This window comes from Muntiacus reevesi, chromosome 1, assembly GCF_963930625.1.
Source record: "Muntiacus reevesi chromosome 1, mMunRee1.1, whole genome shotgun sequence".
Taxonomy (NCBI): domain Eukaryota; kingdom Metazoa; phylum Chordata; class Mammalia; order Artiodactyla; family Cervidae; genus Muntiacus; species Muntiacus reevesi.
In genome coordinates, this window is record NC_089249.1 from 33961982 (window position 1) to 33981409 (window position 19428).

Here is a 19428-nt window from a genome sequence, read left to right on the forward strand (position 1 = left end):
AACTGTTTGAGGGCCAAATTTGGAATTCTCTGGTGGCTCAGTGGTAAAGAATCCAACTGCCAGTGCAGGAGACACAAGAGATGGCAGGTTCTATCCCTGGGTTGGGAAGAGCCCCTGGAGTGGAAAATGGCAACCCACTCCAGTAATCCTACCTAGATAATTTCATGGACACAAGAACTTGGCGGGATGAAGTCTATGGGATCACAGAGTTGGACACGACTGAGCATCACAACAATGGCAACATGGAAGGCATGAATCCTCACTGTCTGAAAACTTACGTTGGCACCATCTTCTGAGGTCAAGAAATCACCAGCAATGAAACTTATAGCAGTCTGCAAGAAATTCCCAGAGCTAATAGTAAGGTTTTCCCCCAATAGGACCTGCATTTCCAACTCTTTGACAGCACAGAGGATGATAATGGTGAAGATATACACATACTGAAACTCCAAGTTCAAAATCTGAACTCAAAATTTTAGGGAAAATTTAACCATTTTATTTCAATATTTTCCCTTAAAGCTGTGTGAGTGATATGTATGTGCTGTATTTGTGTGTGTTAGTCACTCAGTTGTGTCCGACTCTTTGCGATCCCATGGACTGTAGCCTGCCAGGCTGATCTGTCCATGGAATTTTTCAGCCAACAATACTGCAGTGGGTTGCCTTCTCCAGGGGATCTTCCTGACCCAAGGATCAAACCCGGGTCTCTTGCACTGCAGGCAGATTCTTTACGGTCTGAGCACCAGGGAAGCCCATGTGCTATATCTAAACAAGTATAAATGAACTGTTTCAGTGAGTATAAAGTAAACATTCTAATAAGGAAGTACCACACACACAAACACACCATAGAAATCTGAAGCACAAGAATGGTGTTGTTACTCTTTGATCAATAAGAAAAACTCTTTAACATGAGAAAACATTGATTTGATAAAAAGAAGTAAATTATTCATTCTATTTATTGAAGTGGTTTTAAACTCTGCACAGATCTGAGTTTAAAACTGCTTTGCATGTTTATATTATTTCATAATCAGCAACTCTAGTAGACTTTAGAAATGATTGGTAAAATCAGAGACTCCATCTATATGCCAAGTACTTATTTACCATCTGTCAGAAATGTCATCTTGGTAACATTTTTTGTGCTCTATCCCTGGTCTACACATAAGAACTAGAGATCATAACCTGTCTAGACACAGCCTTCTGAGGTGTTCTCCTTTGCTCACACACGACCATAAAAATTGGAAGATTCTACATGGAAGTCTGGATTTCTAGATTTTCTTAAAAACCAATCAGTAGATTTTGTCAATGCTGGATCCAGCTTTCTGCATGAAAAGAATAGGTTGAGCCTGAATAGTAAATGCATTTTCAAGTGTGTTCAGAGGGTAGTTCATCACCACCGGTTCCTACAAGTTTAACCATCATACTTAACACTCTCTATTCACTTGTTATCTCATTGGCTCCGTTGGCATTGGAGCTTGCCAATGTGTACTTCATAATATGTTCACATCACACCCATGACTAACTAAGAGAAGATGTAATTAAGTCTTGACATTTAGTGGTAGAAATGGGATTACCATGTATCTAAAACACTATGAGTAGTAATTTCTGACTATAGAAAAGAGGTTACAAAACTATCATTCCAAGCATTTTAATAATCATTTGTTTCTAGGTTCCTGGTGGTAAAAGAAATGATGAACCTGGAAGTGAATGAATAGAAACATAGAATATGATTCCCACATCCAAAATAGAAGACATAACATATTCCATCAGGTTCACATTTTAGCTTTATATTAAAATACTTGCAAGATTGTGATTATCATTGAATTTCTGAGAAGTCTACTCTATGTAGCCCTGGTGCAATAGAAAATCTGATTTGCTTATTTCCAAATGCTAATTACTTATTATATGTCAATACAGACACTATATTGTTATGTTCTAAAAGAGATGGCGTATCAGTGTACAAATATTGTGATAAAGACCGCAGTAAAGACATGTAAAGACAGGCTCATTGTGATAAAGACCGCAGTAAAGACATGCTCTTGGTGATTAACAGGGGTGTTTAACTTTTGGTGCCAGTAGGACATGGTGAAGTAAGACTTCTCTGAAGAGGAGCCACATTTTAGAAGAGACTGTAAACTATGCAGATAGAGAGGGTTTTCTAAGAAATGCATGTAAGTGACTTCAGAGGGCCTACGGAGAGACCTGCAATTAGTTTGCAATTATTTTGGATGAAGTCATCTTAAGTTTCTTAAACTTTCTTATTTTGTGCTTATTTGTAAAAGCCTGATTTAGATAGCTATGTGTGTGCTCAATTGTGTCAGACGCTGTGACCCCATGGATTGTAACCCCCCAGGCTCCTGTCTATGGAGTTTTCCAGGCAAGAATACCAGAGTGGGTTGCTATTTCTTACTCCAAGGTATCTTCCTGACCCAAGGATTGAACCAGCACCTCTTGCATCTCCTGCACTGGCAGGCAGATTCCTTACCACTAGCACCACCTGATGTTGATAGGAGATGTATTTTATTTTTATTACAGATATTAACACATTTCTTGTTTGTAGCTTTTGACAATTAGTCTGCAAAAAGCCACTGAAAGAATGAATTCACTTTTTTGGAAGGATGCTGTCATGTACTTCAAAAGCATTATCATGTTACCTTGTTCTGAGAGTACTTACTCAGATCCACATATCCGATATCCACATACATTTTAGAAAACTGAGATACCAGTAGAAAGCCAATGATTGGGCCAATCATTGTTACTGCAAGCAAATTACCTAAAAACATTGTAAAACATTTTTATCAGATGTCAATAATACATGGTTCTTATTAAATTTTTAAAATTTAATTCCAAATAACTCAATATATTTCTCAATTATATTTCTACTCAATATATTTCTCCAAATAACTTTTTGTTAAATCAAAGAATGAGTTGAGGAGCACTGTTATTTCAAGTTACGCCCAGGGAAAGTAACCATAAAACCTACTATTTTCTGTACATTACCTAAATACAAAGAAGAATGTCCTTCTTCAGCAAAATCATCGATGTAAGAAATCCCCAAGGGTCCAATAGGGGTTTCCCCAATTCCACGAAGCATATTACCCATTAGAACATATATCCACATATATGACCCAGAATCCTTTTCCCAACCTACGTAGACAAGAGAATGCTTTATTTTAAACATTAGTCTTAGCATTCCTGTTAAAAACTCATGTCAATGTATGACAAAACCCACTGAAATGTTGTAAAGTGATTGGCCTCCAACTAATAAAATAATATTAAAAAAAATAAAAAAAATAAAAAAAAATAAAAAAAAAAAACCTCAACTAATGTAACCCTTTAATTATTCCATTTAAAGTGTTTTGTTTTTTTCTAGTTTTAAGAATGATTTATAGTCACATTACAGAATTTGACAATGTAGAGAAGCACAGAGAAAACAAGTAAAATGATTTTAATCCCACCACATACAGAGAGCCACTTCTGATGTCTGTTTATATCTTTCATGATTTTAGTAAGCACAAAAATATGCATAATATTCTTTATGTCCTTATAGCAGGATTTTAACGACTGCATCGTAGTGTGCTGAATAAGTTTCATTACTTCTTTAATCAATCTCTTTCCTTGTTTGTTGTTTTTGGCTGCTGAGTCGTGTCTGACGCTTTTGCAACCTCATGGACTGTAGCCCACTAGGCTCTACTGTCATGGGATTCCCCAGGCAAGAGTAGAAGAGTGCCATGGGATGCCATGATTATAACGATAGATAAATCCTTCTGTATATTCCTGATTATTTCCTTTAAGATAAAGCAATAAAAGTAGAATTGCTGATTTAAGCAGATATGCATATTTTTGTCTTTTATCATCTTAAAAATTAACCTCCAAAAGAGAAATTTATACACTCTCTATAATACATATAATGTGGCTTTTTCCTCTACCTCATTTTTTTTTTAATTTTTAATATTTTCCTATCTAATAAGTAGCAAAATTTTTAACTAGTACTATAATAAAAATGATTTGCATTTTAGTAGGTAAACAATCTTTAATTTGTGTAATAATTTGCATTTTTCATAAAGAGTAAATTACATTTAAATATATTCATGCCACTTCCTCTTCTTTTACATTAGTGGCATATTTTCTTTGCCAATTTCATATCAAAATATTCCTTTTTTCTTATTGCTTGTAGAAGCTTTTTATATATTAACAATGATTTTTGTCTTACATACACAAAATGAAAATGTTTTTCCTACTGTTTTTTAATAAATTATCTATTGCTAATAGATAATATAATAGTTTGTTATAGATATAATTTAATTGTTAAATTTTAGAATATTTATTTGTGACAGTAATATTCAATAGTGTGAATTCAATTCTTACCTTTTCCCACTACCTCCAGTGATGTTCTATTGGGTAACAAATTTTGGTTAATCAAACAAGTTGGTAAACTTGATGTTGAATTCTCTGATGGATTAAAAGTGGTGTCTTTAGAATACCTGTAACTGTAAGAACATTACTGTATTTGCTGAATAGTTTTACTTTTCCCAGAAATGCAGAGGAATTTTCCCCTTTAACTGCACCATTATCTTCTCCAAATTATCAGGATACTCTTTGTCAGTTTCCCAGCCTACATGATAGGAGAAGTGATAGGTAAAAGTGAAAAAGAAGTGTTCCCTAAGAAATATCATGTAATACTACCCAGGCAAGGTGGATTATCACATTGCTGTCACCCTAAGAATTCTTCTATTCTGGTCAATGTATGAAATATCTTGGTTTCAAGTTTAAAAAAAATTGCAAAGTGCATTTATTCATCCCTTTGAATTATCTTCAAAGATGGTTACAATCTAAACTTTCAAAATTAATTTACAATCATACTGATTCACCCGCATCTTCCATCAATAATTTACCTGAATTTCTTTCATGGACACACACACACACACACACACACACACACACACACACACACACGCACAGAGTTATAGTGACACCTCAAAACTTAGTTTAAAAGGTTCTAGTCTATTTCAGTTTGATAAAGAAGAACTTAATTAGAACAACAGAGATGGACCTAGAATAGTACAAATGTTGTTATTTAAAAATACATGAATGGACGGAAAGGTATTGTGCTTAGTAAAATAAGTCAGGCAGAGAAAGACAAAGACTGTATGTTTTCACTTATATGCAGAACCTAAAAAAATTAAAAGAACATATATAACAAAACAGAAACAGACTCACAGGTACAGAGAACAAGTTAAGGGTTATCAGTGGGAAGAGGATTGGGGGAAGAGAGAGAGAATAGGTTAAAGAGATTAGAGGTACAAACAACTAGGTACAAAAGAAATAAGATACTAAGATGGGATGTGCAGCACAGGGAATATAGCCAGCATTTTATAAATACAAATGGAGTATAATCTATGAAAATAATGAATCTCTATGTTATGCACCTGTTACTCTTATAATTCATCCATTATACTTCAATAAACAATATAAATTAAAAATACTGAGGTACCCTGTGAGTTCCAAGGGCAACCTACTGTATGCCAGGCATTATGTGCAACTCCAAATCACTAGAAATAAAACACACAGCTTTTGTTATCAAAATATCTTACATCATCTAAGATAAACATATATGATGAAAGATACAAAAAGGTTAATATGTCAGGTCCCGAGTTGTTGTAAAGGAAAGAGATGATCAACTTTGCTTCGATATTGAGAAGGGTGTGGATTAGAGAAAACTTCACAGTGAGGATTCCATAGGAGATGAATTTTGAAGATAGAAAGGAGTTTAACAGGTACAAAGAAGGAAAAGTACTCAAAGCTGTAGAAACACTATGAACAAAAGTATGACTTATAATGGCACATTTGGAAAACTTTAGACCTAGAGTGTGGTCCTCAATCATGGGAAGCCATATAAAATGAAACTGAGAAGATGGTCAAGGCCAAATCAATGAATTACCTGTATATGCAAATAAACCTAGATATTAATTCATAGGCAAGAGACTTTCAATACTTTGACTACACCAACAGTGAGAAATATATTTTGCATCACAATCACAATACATACATGTCCCCCCACACACAAATTTATAAAACCAAAAAGAAAGTTTCACAGAAGAACTGTGTTTTCTTCTATTCTGTTCTATTCTATTCTGTCCTATCATATCAGAAAATTGTTGGTCTTAATAATCTGAATTGATTTACTGATTGACAGGTTTTTCAGGATCTGAATTTTGAAAAATACTGCTCTAGGATATTGGGAGTTTTAAGTAGGAGTGAAATAATAATTGCTTTTAAAATGAATACCATAGGACTTCCTTGCTGGTCCAGTGGCTAAGACTCCAAGCTCTCAATGCAGGGGGCTTGGGTTTATCCCTGGTCAAGGAACTGGATCTCACATACTGCAACTAAAGATTCTGCATACTGCAATGAATATTAAATATATCAAGTGCTTGCAATAAGACCCATTACAACCAAATAAATACTTTTTTAAAATAAAAATTAAAAAAAGTAAAATGAATACTGCGGTATAGAATGTGAGTTACAATGAAGTTAAGATGGGATGCAGGAAGTCCAGGCCAGAGATGATGGGAAAGAAAAAAGGGACAACTTTGACATATAAGAGGTATAAAAAGCAAGATTTGGTGACCACTGGTCATGTGTACTGAAGCAAAGAGTAAGTCTAAGACGAGATCCTTGACTTTGGTTTATCTGTGGATAAATGAATCACTGCTGAAAGAGTGAATGTGAAAAATCTGAGTTGGTTTTGGCACAGAGATAAATTCAGTTCTGAATATATGGGTAGAAAATGTTTGTAGGATGTTAGGCTGGAGATACCCTTGAGGTGGTTGATTATATAAACCTTGAGTATAAGATAAACTCACTGTACAGTGATAGTTGTATTTAATGCATGTATTTGACACAAATTATGTAGAGCGTAAAGTGAAGAAGATTGGTAAGGGAACTTAGGCAAGACTGATCCTATGGCGTCAGAAGCAGAAGGAACGGGTGGGTATGATGGAGAAACCAAAAGGAGGAAATAAATCAAGAGGGAGTAAGATGATGGAAATAAGAAGGAACAGTACCAGGAAGAAGAAAGACCTTATGAAAATCAAATATAGTAATTAACATAGTAACAAAAAAGCATGGCTGTTGGCATTGATAATGAGTAAGTATATCTTTAGTAGAAACTGCTCATTGACTCTCAGTATCCACATTCTCCCCTTTCTATGGTAACAGAATCTGGGAACTTTGGCTGGGAAACAGATGTCTGAAATAAAGTCTATTTTCCCCCAAGAACTTTATATCTAGATGTGAGGTGTAACAAAGTTCTGGCTAGCTTGAAGCCAGTAGAAGTGTTATGCTTCTGAAGATATTTCTTAAGCCTCAGCCTGTGTGAGTTCTATTTCTTCTTATTCTTCATCCCTTCTTCTGTCCTGTTGTAAGGAACAACATTGCCACAACTTAGACCATGAGGTCAAGGCCAGTCAAGGCCTAGGTTGGCTACATTAACTTTTTTGTAAAAAATAAGCTCCTATCTTCTTTAAGTCATCACTATTTTTGGTTTTCTATCATCAGTATCTGACTCAAATTAAAACTACACAGAGACTTAGGTAGAAGGTTCCGTGGAGGTGGTCGTGGGAAAACCCAAACTGCCGTGAGTTGAGTGGGGAAGTTGTGAGAAGTTTTTGGCAGGAAAGAGGTCTCTGCAAGAGGTCTTTTGTCTCTTCACTTTAGCAAAACTATATTGTAACTAACTTTTAAATCAGGCATCCCATGTGCTACTCAATCTCCAGCCAAAGCACACCTTTCAAACCTTTTGATCACAAGATATCTTACCTAACCTGTTTATTCCTTCCGTAGATCAAAGAAGTAAAAATGAAGAATAAGTAATTAACAGATGACCAGATCTCTTTCCTAGTTTTCCCTTAAGTGGACAAGCTGTTTGAACAAGGTAACCTCTAAAGAAAGATCACAAGAAATTGACAAGCCTGCCCACAGTGGGGGATGGTAACGACTTTGACTCTCTTTCTCAATGATTAACAGATCCCTTCTCTTTTCCCCTCAAAAACTTTTATGGCTAAACAGAATCACGGGTATTGATTTTGGGGGCATAGGAATCCATCTTTTCCACAGATTGTTGGCATTCTGATTAAAAGCAAAATTTTCTTTCTACCAACAATTGACTCTCAGGTATTGAATTTTGAGTGGTGAGCAGTTGGACCTGGGATCAGTAAATAAAGTCTTATTAAATAGTATCAAAATCTTGTAGGCAAAGACATAAAATATATGTTATAGTAAAAAGTCACAAAAAGCTTATTTATTTTCTATGAAAGTGCACCTGATTTATGCTATTTCTGTTTCAATATCAATGAGAGCCATGGTAGATAAAACAATGAGTTAATTATTATTTAGAAAATATAATCCATTTCTATACATGCTTAGTGGACATTCTTCTTAAGGGGAATACTTATTTAAAAATAAAAAACAAAATTCTATGATTAGTTTACAAGGAAATGATCATTGATAGCATAGAGCCACTTACTATCCCATGAAGAAATGCGGTAAGGCAGTCAAAATACTTCCAGTTCCCATAATAATGCAACCAATTCCAATTAGCTTTGGTCTGTGTAGTTTGGCTCCAAAGTAACTCACAAATACAATCACAAGCAAATTTCCTACAAAGAGAACAAAATTATTTTTATATGATTCATTATAGCAAACAGTAACTGAGTCCACATTTGTGTTCAAGAGAATAGAAAGCCCAGAATGGATACAAATAAAGCATAAGACATAGTGTGTGCATGCTAAGTTGCTTTGGTCATGTCGGTCTGTGCGATCCTATGAACTGTAGCCCTCCAGGCTCCTGTCTCAATGGGATTCTCCAGGCAAGAATATTGGAGTGGGTTGCCATGCCCTCCTCCAGGGATCAAACCTGCATTTCTTAGGTCTCCTACATTGCCAGGAGAATTCTTTAGTACTAGAACCATCTGGGAAGCCCATAAGATGTGCTCCAAGATCTGGTAATCCAATTAGGATAAAACTCACTTAGCTTAAGCCACTCACTATACAGTTGTATGGTATTATTAATAAATAGACTTGACTTTAGATTAGAGTGAAAGGACTTGAATTACTTGGTGATATCAATGAAGCAAAATTTTTGAAGAAATTGGAGTTGAGTTGGTTGTTTTGGAATGGAGAAAAATGGACAAAATTACTTGAGGAAAGGTATTTACTCGTGCATTTTTCATTCACTTTTAGCATTCTTTAAATTCCTATTAAGTACTTTCCATGGTCCTAGAAGCCAGAAGTATAAGAAAAAAATAAACACTGTATGGTATCTGGGCAGAAGAAAATGGGCAGAGGCGTTCAGCAACCAGTTCATAAAATAAGATAAATAATTCAATTTCTCAATAATTCAATTGCCCAATAATTATACAAAATCTCACTAGTATTGGAGAAATCCAAATTAAAATGAAGAAAACAAAACAATATACTCAATGTTCTTAAAAAAAATTTAACCCCCAATTCTATATCCTGTTAAACAGCCTGCCCATTTTCCTTTTCCCCCACTTTTTAATGATTTGAAGGGACTCAAAATTTATGTCTGTTTTATAGATTACATATATTTTTTTAATAAGTATGCTCTTTTTCTTTGACCAAGACATTATCTATGTGGGATCCCAGTTCCTCAACTAGGGATCGAACCCTCTGCTCATTTATCTCTTTTGTCAGTGGTATGTATGTTCTTTTAGAGCAGATACCATAGTGTTTATTCTTTTCTTATACTTCTGGTGTCTAGGACCATGAAAGATACTTAATAGAAATTTAAAGAAAGCTAAAATTAATGAAAAATGCATTGAGTAAATATCTTTCCTCAAGTACTTTTGTCCTACAGCTATATGAAATAGCTGTAGGAAAAACAGCTAAAGAACTCAACATTCACAGATAGTACATTGTGTCCTAAGAACGCACTTAAACAACTTTGAAACTGCAGGGGGACGTGTGTTTGTGAACCTGGAAATGGGGTATAATGGCTCAGATGGTAAAGAATCTGCCTGCAATGCAGGACACCTGGGTTTGATCCCTGGGTTGCAAAGATCCCCCTGGAGAAGGGAATGACTACCCACTCCAGTAATCTTGGAGAATTCCAGGGACAGAGGCGCCTATTGGGCTACAGTCCATGGAGTCACAAAGAGTCAGACACAACTAACTAGCTCTTACTTTTTTCAAACAGTAGACCCTAACAAATATTGCTTCAGAACTGTTCCTCCCTTCTTTAATCATCAGAATCGTATTCCTCTCTCCAAATTTTTCTTGCACTAGTGCATCTTGAGAAAAGGAAGGTTAAAACCCTGCAAAATATTAGTTCACAGACAGTGAGCTTGTGAAAATCAGAGCTGCTTAACCTCTATACTTTTGACATTTTGGACTAGGTAATTCTTTGTTTTGGAGCTGTCTTGGGCATTGTGGGATGTTTAGAGGCATTTCTGGCCTCCACCACTAGATGCCAGTACCACTCCCTATTCCTCAGTGATGACAACCAAAAATGTCTCCAGATACTGCCAAATTGCCACAGCAGGGGAGTGGGGATCCTTACCTCTGGTTAAGGATCAGTGGTGGAGAGCATATACGAACAGTTTTTACCTCTGCAATTCTGATTACTAAATAATCAAAGTGCATATAAAACTTACCAATTTCAAAGCTTCCGTCAATTAAGCCAACAGTAGAAGATGATATGTCAAATCTCCTTTCTATTTGAGTGATGGAACTTTTCATAATGATTGCACCCAATGACTTAGAAATAAAGCTGAGTGACAGGGCTGCCAAGAACATCTAACGAAAAGCAGGAAAGGGAAAAATGATTAATCATAAGATCACATAATGCTTATATATATACAGAATTAAAAAAGCTTCTCTTCTTTACCTAGTATTGTGTGTGTGTGCATGTGTGTGTTAAAAGCATACTCACTTTCTTCTATTTCAATTGGTACTTCTTAGTCCTTTTAACATTAACATCAATATATCCATAAAGCATCATTTTCTAACTTGATTACAGCATCAGATTATTAGAGTAGGACAAAGTTGAATTTTTCATTAAGTTAATGTCATTGGTTTCTCAGTTCAGTTCAGTCGCTCAGTCATGTCCGACTCTTTGCGACTCCAAGAACCGCAGCACACCAGGCCTCCCTGTCCATCACCAACTGCCGGGGTCCACCCAAACCCATGTCCATTGTGTCGGTGATGCCATCCAACCATCTCATCCTCTGTCGGCCCCTTCTCCTCCTGCCCTCAATCTTCCCCAATATCAGAGTCTTTTCCAATGAGTCAGCTTTTCGCATGAGGTGGCCAAAGTATTGGAGTTTCAGCTTCAGCATCAGTCCTTCCAATGAACACCCAGGACTGATCTCCTTTAGGATGGACTGGTTGGATCACCTTGCAGTCCAAGGGACTCTCAAGAGTGTTTTCCAACACCACCGTTCAAAAGTATCAATTCTTTGGCCCTCAGCTTTCTTTACAGTCCAACTGCCACATCCATAGATGACTACTGGAAAAACCATAGCCTTGACTAGATGGACCTTTGTTGACAAAGTAATGTCTCTGCTTTTAAACATGCGGTCTAGGCTGGTCATAACTTTCTTTCCAAGGAATAAGCATCTTTTAATTTCATGGCTGCAATCACCATCTGCAGTGGTTTTGGAGACTAGAAAAATAAAGTCAGCCACTGTTTCCACTGTTTCCCCATCTATTTGCCATGAAGTGATGGGACCGGATGCCATGATCTTAGTTTTCTGAATGTTGAGCTTTAAGCCAACTTTTTCACTCCCCTCTTTCACTTTCATCAAGAGGCTCTTTAGTTCCTCTTCACTTTCTGCCATAAGGGTGGTATCATCTGCATATCTGAGGTTGTTGCTATTTCTCCCGGCAATCTTGATTCCAGCTTGTGCTTCCTCCAGCCCAGCATTTCTCATGATGTATTCTGCAAATAAGTTAAATAAGCAGGGTGACAATATACAGGCTTGACGTACTCCTTTTCTTATTTGGAACCAGTCTGTTGTTCCATGTCCAGTTCTAACTGTTGCTTCCTGACCTGCATATAGGTTTCTCAAGAGGCAGGTCAGTTAGTCTGGTATTCCCATCTCCTTCATAGTTTTCCGCAGTTTATTGTGATCCACACAATCAAAGGCTTTGGTATAGTCAATAAAGCCAAAATGGATGTTTTCTGAAACTCTTGCTTTTTTGATGATCCAGTGGATTTGGCAATTTGACCTCTGGTTCCTCTGCCTTTTCTAAATCCAGCTTGAACATCTGGAAGTTCACAGTTCACGTATTGCTGAAGCCTGGCTTGGAGAATTTTGAGCATGACTTTACTAATGTGTGAGATGAGTGCAATTGTGCGGTATAGCTTGAACATTCTTTAGCAGTATCTTTCTTTGGGATTGGAATGAAAACTGACCTTTTCCAGTCCTGTGGCTACTGCTGAGTTTTCCAAATTTGCTGGCATGTTGAGTGCAGCACTTTCACAGCATCATCTTTTAGGATTTGAAATAGCTCAACTGGAATTCCATCACCTCCACTAGCTTTGTTCGTAGTGATGCTTCCTAAGGTCCACTTGACTTCACATTCCAGGATTCTGGCTCTAAGTGAGTGATCACACCACTGTGCTTATCTGGGTCATGAAGATCTTTTTTGTATAGTTCTTCTGTGTATTCTTGCCACCTCTTCTTAATATCTTCTGCTTCTGTTAGGTTCATACCATTTCTGTCTTTTATTGAGTCCATCTTTGCATGAAATGTTCCCTTGGTAGCTCTAATTTTCTTGGAGAGATCTCTAGTAGTTCCCATTCTATTATTTTCCTCTATTTCTTTGCATTGACCACTGAGGAAGGCTTTCTTATCTCTCTTTGCTATTTTTTGGAACTCTGCATTCAAATGGGAATATCTTTCCTTTTCTCCTTTGCTTTTCGCTTCTCTTCTTTTCAAAGCTACAAAGAAGGATCCCATCACATGCTACAACATGGCTGAGCCTCAAAGACATGCTAATCGAAGTAAGCCAGTCACAAAGGAAGAAATACTGTATGATTCCGCTCGTGTGACATATTTAAAGTAGCCAAAATCATAAAAGTGGAAAGTAAAAATATGGGTCCCCAAAACTGGGTGAAGACAACATAGAATATTAGTGGTTAGTAAGTATTTCAGTGTTGCAAGATGAGAAAGTCTAGAGATTTGTTGTAAACAACACGAATATACTTAACACCACTGAGCTGTACCTTTAAAAATTGGTTAAGACAATAAATTGAACATCATATGCTTTTAAAACTATAAAAAATGTATTTTTCCATTAAAAAATGTGTGTAGACTTCTGCTGAGAGAAGTAACATGCCCTCCTGGATAAGTTCAAACTATCATTGTGGCTGATGGATAGAGGCATGTTACTACATAGGTTCGTTTTTTCCCCCTGGAACTTCTCTTCACTTTTGTCATCCCCTGATATATGAAATTTTATACAGATGTAGAACTTCCTGGTGAGCATTTCCTCCTGCATTCCTCTCCCCTACCCTTTACTAATTTTAAAGTTCTGTTCTTTTTATAAATATGTATATAACTATATATAAGTAAATCTTATAGATAGGTATATATACATATACACACACGTGTGTGTGTGTGTGTGTGTGTGTGTGTGTGTGTGTACAGCCATGGGTGAATTTTTTAGTTTATTGAGTTTGTTGCCTCTTTTCAAGAGTAGTGAAGTAAATAAATTATCTGGTGATTCTTGCCTGCCTGCTTTCTTTTACATATGGAAGCTCCTTTTCCTTGTCTTTGAATATTTAGTCTTTGTGAAGCTTTTCTGGGATGGAGAGGCAGCAGGGTGGTTCAGTGGTGAAGACTCAGCCTGCAAATGCAGGAGACCCAGGTTTGATCCCTAGGTCAAAAAGATCTCCCAGAGAAAGAAATGGCAACCTGTTCCAGCATTGAATGGACAGAGAAGCCTGGAAGACTACAGTCCACAGGGTTGCAAAAGAGTCAGGTATGTTGTAGTGACTAAAACAAGTTAATGGTTAATCTGCATGTGGGCTCTTCACTTCTCTATGGTGTCACCAGCCACTAGGGACACTGTTCTGCTCCAGATGCCCAGGCCTCCACCCACACTCACTTTTCCTGCCCAGGGTAGATGCCTCTGCAGTTTGCTGCTTGGACTAAGTTGAGGTGGGAGGGTAATTTGACAATCAGGTGAAATGTTAAACAAGGAAAGAGGCATTTTTTCTCTGACAGTGAGTGGAACACACCATACAGATACCTGCTGCTTGTCTCTGGGACCTGTCTTGATCCCATGATCACTGGCTTTTGCCTTTGAAGCATCCCTGGAGTCATGTCCATGTTTTTCCAGCTTTCTTCTCCTGCACTTGTATTAGACTGTGATTTCTTTCTTTAGCCTAATTTTTTTTCCTTCTTAGTTTTTCGAAAACTGTTTCTGATTTACAGAATGTATTTTTTCTTGTTTTCTAGCACATCCACAAGTTGCTTTTAATATCTTTTACATTTTTATTAAAATTGGTGGGGGGAGGACATGGATTCAGCCTTATTATTCTCAGTGTGCTATATTGAACTGGAAGTCAAGTTCTACCTTTTCTTCTCTAATAAATAGAAAAAGATGTTATGAGGCTTTTAATTAAACTCAGATGCCTGACACATTATGAGTATATACTCCATAAATGGTTTTTGGTTGTTGAATAAATTGTTGCTCCCTGGTTATAAATAGGGTATAGAGTTTACGTGGAGTGAAACCTCTCATTTTTTAGATTTTCAGCTTTTAGATGGAGATAATTACAATAAAATAGTTATGAAGACTAATTAAAATAATATACATAAAATTTTTGGCATGTAATAAGCATTGATAAATGTCTGATTTTATTATCACTGTGAGCTATCATCACTCAGCTTTTGGTTGTAAATTCATTCAGTTAAAAATAGAACCCTGATCATTTAGCCAAACACATGTTTTGTCAGGCACTATTTGAGCTGCTGCAGAATCAGTAATGAGCACACTGACAAAATGATTTATTGATTATTAAAGAAATACTGAGGCAAAGTTTTATCTAAGTCCTGATCATCAAAGCTCTAATTGGTACAATCAAAGAGGAGGGGCTTTCAGAAAGTAACAGGACTTTATCTCATTAAAGCAGATACAAGTGTGACCAGAAGTAAAGCTTGTCTTATACAAGAGAAGCTTTCTAAAAGTTCTGAAAAAGGTTTTGAAATGTCCATGTTTTCAATCTTAAAAAGAAGATTAACTCAAAAACAAAAAAATTCAATAAAATCAAAATTTGTAAATTGGTTTTACAAAGAAGAAAAGAGTAACAGATGTAAACACAAGGGCTACAATAGGATTCTTCATAAACTAGGATTTTAGAAGGATATGGAATGAGTTACTGTAGATAGATTTATAAAAGTGCTTTCTTTTATTCCAACTATAACCTGAGCTGTGAGCATTTTAGCCATGTTCCTAATGTGGGGCTGAAGTTCAGAGAAAGAATGGTATGGTGATTTTCTTAGAACATAAATAATTAAGTAATAAAAACCCAATTTCTTCAATGAAAAATATTAAAAGACTGATGCCATGAGGATAGAGAATTCAAGATTGAGAGATTTCAGAACAAAGATACAAATATTCCCAATTATCAAAAGCATTTTAAAATATCACAGGCAGAAAGACACAACGAGCCCTGAGATAAAAGGTAAAGTTGGTATTTACCTGCAATAGTCGCAGGTCAGTCCTTTGTTTATTATGGCAAGAGATCTAGAATTAAGGTCAGAAGGCAGTTCCAAGTTTCCACATTGCCATGCATACAGCCATAATCAACAACATAAACTCATTTGAACCTTAATTCACTTACTCAGCAAATATTAGTTGAGCAACTACAGTATGGCAATTATCTCCACTAAGCCTTGGAGATGGAAAAAGACACAGCGTAAGGGAAGCAAAAACAATTAAGACATAATAAATGCCCCCAAAGAATGAATGTCTTCCTGGTCCAATGAACAAATAATGCCAGTATAATAATGTAATGAGTACTGCAGTTGCTATACATTTATAAATCTATGAGTATGCAGGACAGTGGTTAATTCTATCTGCAAAGGTCAAAGTTCCTATAGACGTGGTAACATTTGAACGAAGTCTTTAGGGAATAAAAGAAGCTTAGAAACCAAACAAGAAATAAACATTTTAAACAAAATAGGAAACTCACAGAAAGCTCAGAGTAATGGAAGAACACAGATCATTTGCAAAACAAAAAGAATATCTGTGAGTGAAATGTAAGGATAGAAATATGACAACTGCGGCGAGATCAATCGGCATTTTAAAAGGCGACCTAAGGAAATTAAATTTTAGAGGGCTAATTCTGTAGTCATGAGGAAGATGAATTTATGGCAAAGACATTAGTTAGGAAGCTGATTTCGGAAAGAAAGATGAGCAGAGATGGGAAGAGGGGAACAGAAGGTTACAGATATGCTTGGGAGAAGTTTAAGAGGAGAACCAATAAAATGTGGGAATAACGGAATATAAGTATTCTGATTCTGTTTGGTAGTTTGCTTCATTTTATGTAGTAATACTATTATTTGGGATGAGAAAAAGAGAAGTCTTAGGGAGGACAATGAAACCATCTCCTCACAAATCAAATTTGAGTTGTCTAAAAGTAAACTTCTACCTGATAGGCACAGGTAAGGCAGGTTTGGTGCTCAAGAGAGAGTTTTGTATGGAAGCAGTTTTGAGATTTACCAGTGGATAATCGTACAGTTAATCCATATTCAGGCTTGTTACATTAACAGCTTATTCCTACCCTACTGCACCCTGACTTTTCCATAACTCTCTCTTTTTTTTTTCCTCAGTAAAAACCAAGATTTGTTTACATTTCCATGAATCAAATCTTATTTTTTGCATTATTCTTCTTAAGTACCCTCAGCAGGCTGAGGGTGATTTTTAAACATTTAGTTCTCCAATGTAACTGAATAAGTTCCCACTGGACTGATCCTGTAAAGTCTTAGGGGAAAACAAAAAAATCACCCCAAAACATAGGAGAGCAAAAACAGCTGTCAGATTCTGGAGAGCAGTTGACACTTAAAAGGAGACACCTAAGGTTAGTTTCTTTTTCTTATGGCTTTAAGGTGAGCCCACGGTTAGCATTATTCAGAAAAGTCAAAATTCTTTTAGAAAACTCACAGGACTTTTGACCTGAAGAATAAGAAAAAAGAGTTTAGATTAAAATTTAGGGGAGAGCGTTTGCTTTGGCAGCACATATACTAAAGTTTGAACAATACAGAGAAGGTAAGGATGGTCCCTGCACAAGGATGACAAGCAGGTTTGTGAAGTGTTCCACATTTTTTATGATACTTCTTTAAAGTCTATGAAATATATTAAAGTGTGGATAGACAAGAGGAAATTAACATTTTGCCTGCGATTTAAAAAAAGCCTGTAGGTCATCAGTGTAGTGTTCTGATCCAAATGTATATGCAGGGGCTTCCCGGTGGCTCAGTGGTAAAAGAGTCTGCCTGCCAATGCAGGAGACATAGATTTGATCCTCTATCTAGGAGGATCCCACATGCTTTACAACAGCTAAGCCTGTGTGCCGTAACTACTGAGTCTGTGCTTTAGAGCTTAGGAGCCACAACTACTGAGCCCAAGTGCCGCAACTACTGAAGCCTGTGCAGCCAGAGCCCGTGCCACACAACAAGAGAAGCCACTGTAATGAGAAGCCCACGAACAGAACTAGGGAGTAGCCTCCACTCACTGCAACTAGAGAAAAATCCGTGCAGCAATGAACACCCAGCATGTATACATACATTTTAGAATGTTATGTATGCACATATGATTGCAACTGTATTATCTTAACTCTCAATTTTTTATCTAAATATACCCCTGCATCAGAGCAGCCAAAGCACTTGGATCAGAAAACCTGCTTGTATTTTTGCAATAAATGTTGGTCTAATCTGAAAAATAAATTCAGGGGAGAATCTCATAAAGGAGAGATCCAGAGAATGGGGCCCTTAAATTCTGTATGCAAACTGTTCAAATAATTGACCTCTGAACAATTTAAGCTAGCCCAGCTAAGGATAAAGTAATTGAACTGAGATTTGAACTATTGCCTAAGAGATAGAGATTGCAATTTCAGGTCAACAAACTTAATTGCCTTGTAACACAAACAAAAAATATCAACAAACTTTGGAAGAATATAACAATGTCCAAAATTGCCAACACATGAAGAGCCAGGAAAATGTAGCCAATTCTCAAGAAAATTATCAACCAGGTCCAACCCTTAGATTATGTTAGTAACTAACACATATGTTACTATTGCTGGACAAGAATTTTAAAGTAACTAATCTAGCTGGGCACTCTGATGTAGAGGAAAGTATCTCAAAATGAAGGAAACGAAATGGAACATTTCACACACACACAAAAAAAAACTGAAAAGAAGCTATAAAAATGAGAAAAATGCACTATCCAAAATAATATGCATAACAAAGATGCTAATTTATACCACATCTTCTGAATAGATGTATGTGTACTCTCTTTGTAATCTGTGCTTTCCTATGACATAGATATTAGTATACATGCAAATTTTCTTAAACAGAAACTATAAACAGTCAATATACCCTTTGAAAAATGTTTGATAGCAGAGATAAAGATGAAGGTTTGCATCTGACACCCTACAGAACACTTAGTTTATCCTCATTCACTAGATATTTCTTCTTCCAATTAATGCAGGAAGGACATGAAAACAATTTGTTATTATCTGGAAGCTAATATTTGCTAGGATGTATTCCAAGTATTCTACAAGTATTATTTCTAATGCTCACAAAATCCTTGCCTGCCATGCATTTCTGTCTTTAGAATAAGAATAATAAAGTTTAGAGATGCAAAGTTATTTAACCAGAGGAGTAAAGATAAAAATGTAGCAGAACTGTAGTTGAAATGCAAGTATTTCACACATGAAAAGCAAAACAGTTCTTGGATCTGATATACTCACACACTTTTCCTTCATCTCTTTATCATCCTAAATCACATCCTTGTTATCTTTCACTTGGCTTATTTTTTTTTCTTAATGATATAGATTCTGACAGGTGTAAGGTGATATCTTATCATAGTTTTGATTTGCATTCCCCAAATCATTAATGATGTTGAACATCCTTCAATGTACCTTTCTGTATCTATGTAGGTATGGCCTTTCAAAGGCCATCATATGTCTTCTTTGGAAAAACATATTTCAGATCCTCTGCCTATTTTTTTTTTTAAATGAGGTTTTTGTTGTTGTTGTTGTTGTTAAGCTCTGTGAGTTTTTTGATATATTTTGGATATTAACCCCTTATCTGACATAGAATTTGCAAATACCTTCTCTCATTTAGTAGACTGCCTTTTCTTTCTTTCTTTTTTTCTTTTTTTTTTGATGGTATCCTTTACTGT

At 36.1% G+C, this 19428-nt stretch overlaps 1 protein-coding gene and 1 non-coding gene across 2 annotated transcripts in view; one reads left to right on the forward strand and one right to left on the reverse strand.

The window, feature by feature from the left end:
• The window catches only part of LOC136165995 (solute carrier organic anion transporter family member 1B1-like), a 58104-nt gene that overhangs the window by 21084 nt on the left and 17592 nt on the right, over positions 1–19428 (reverse strand). Inside the window, 6 exon segments of the mRNA XM_065932066.1 lie at positions 279–458; positions 2646–2764; positions 2992–3138; positions 4360–4481; positions 8519–8651; positions 10668–10809. Coding sequence (XP_065788138.1) covers positions 279–458; positions 2646–2764; positions 2992–3138; positions 4360–4481; positions 8519–8651; positions 10668–10809 — 843 coding nt within the window.
• Positions 17251–17353, forward strand: LOC136156738 (U6 spliceosomal RNA). Its single transcript, XR_010661222.1, has one exon. It is a non-coding gene; the product is annotated as a U6 spliceosomal RNA (small nuclear RNA).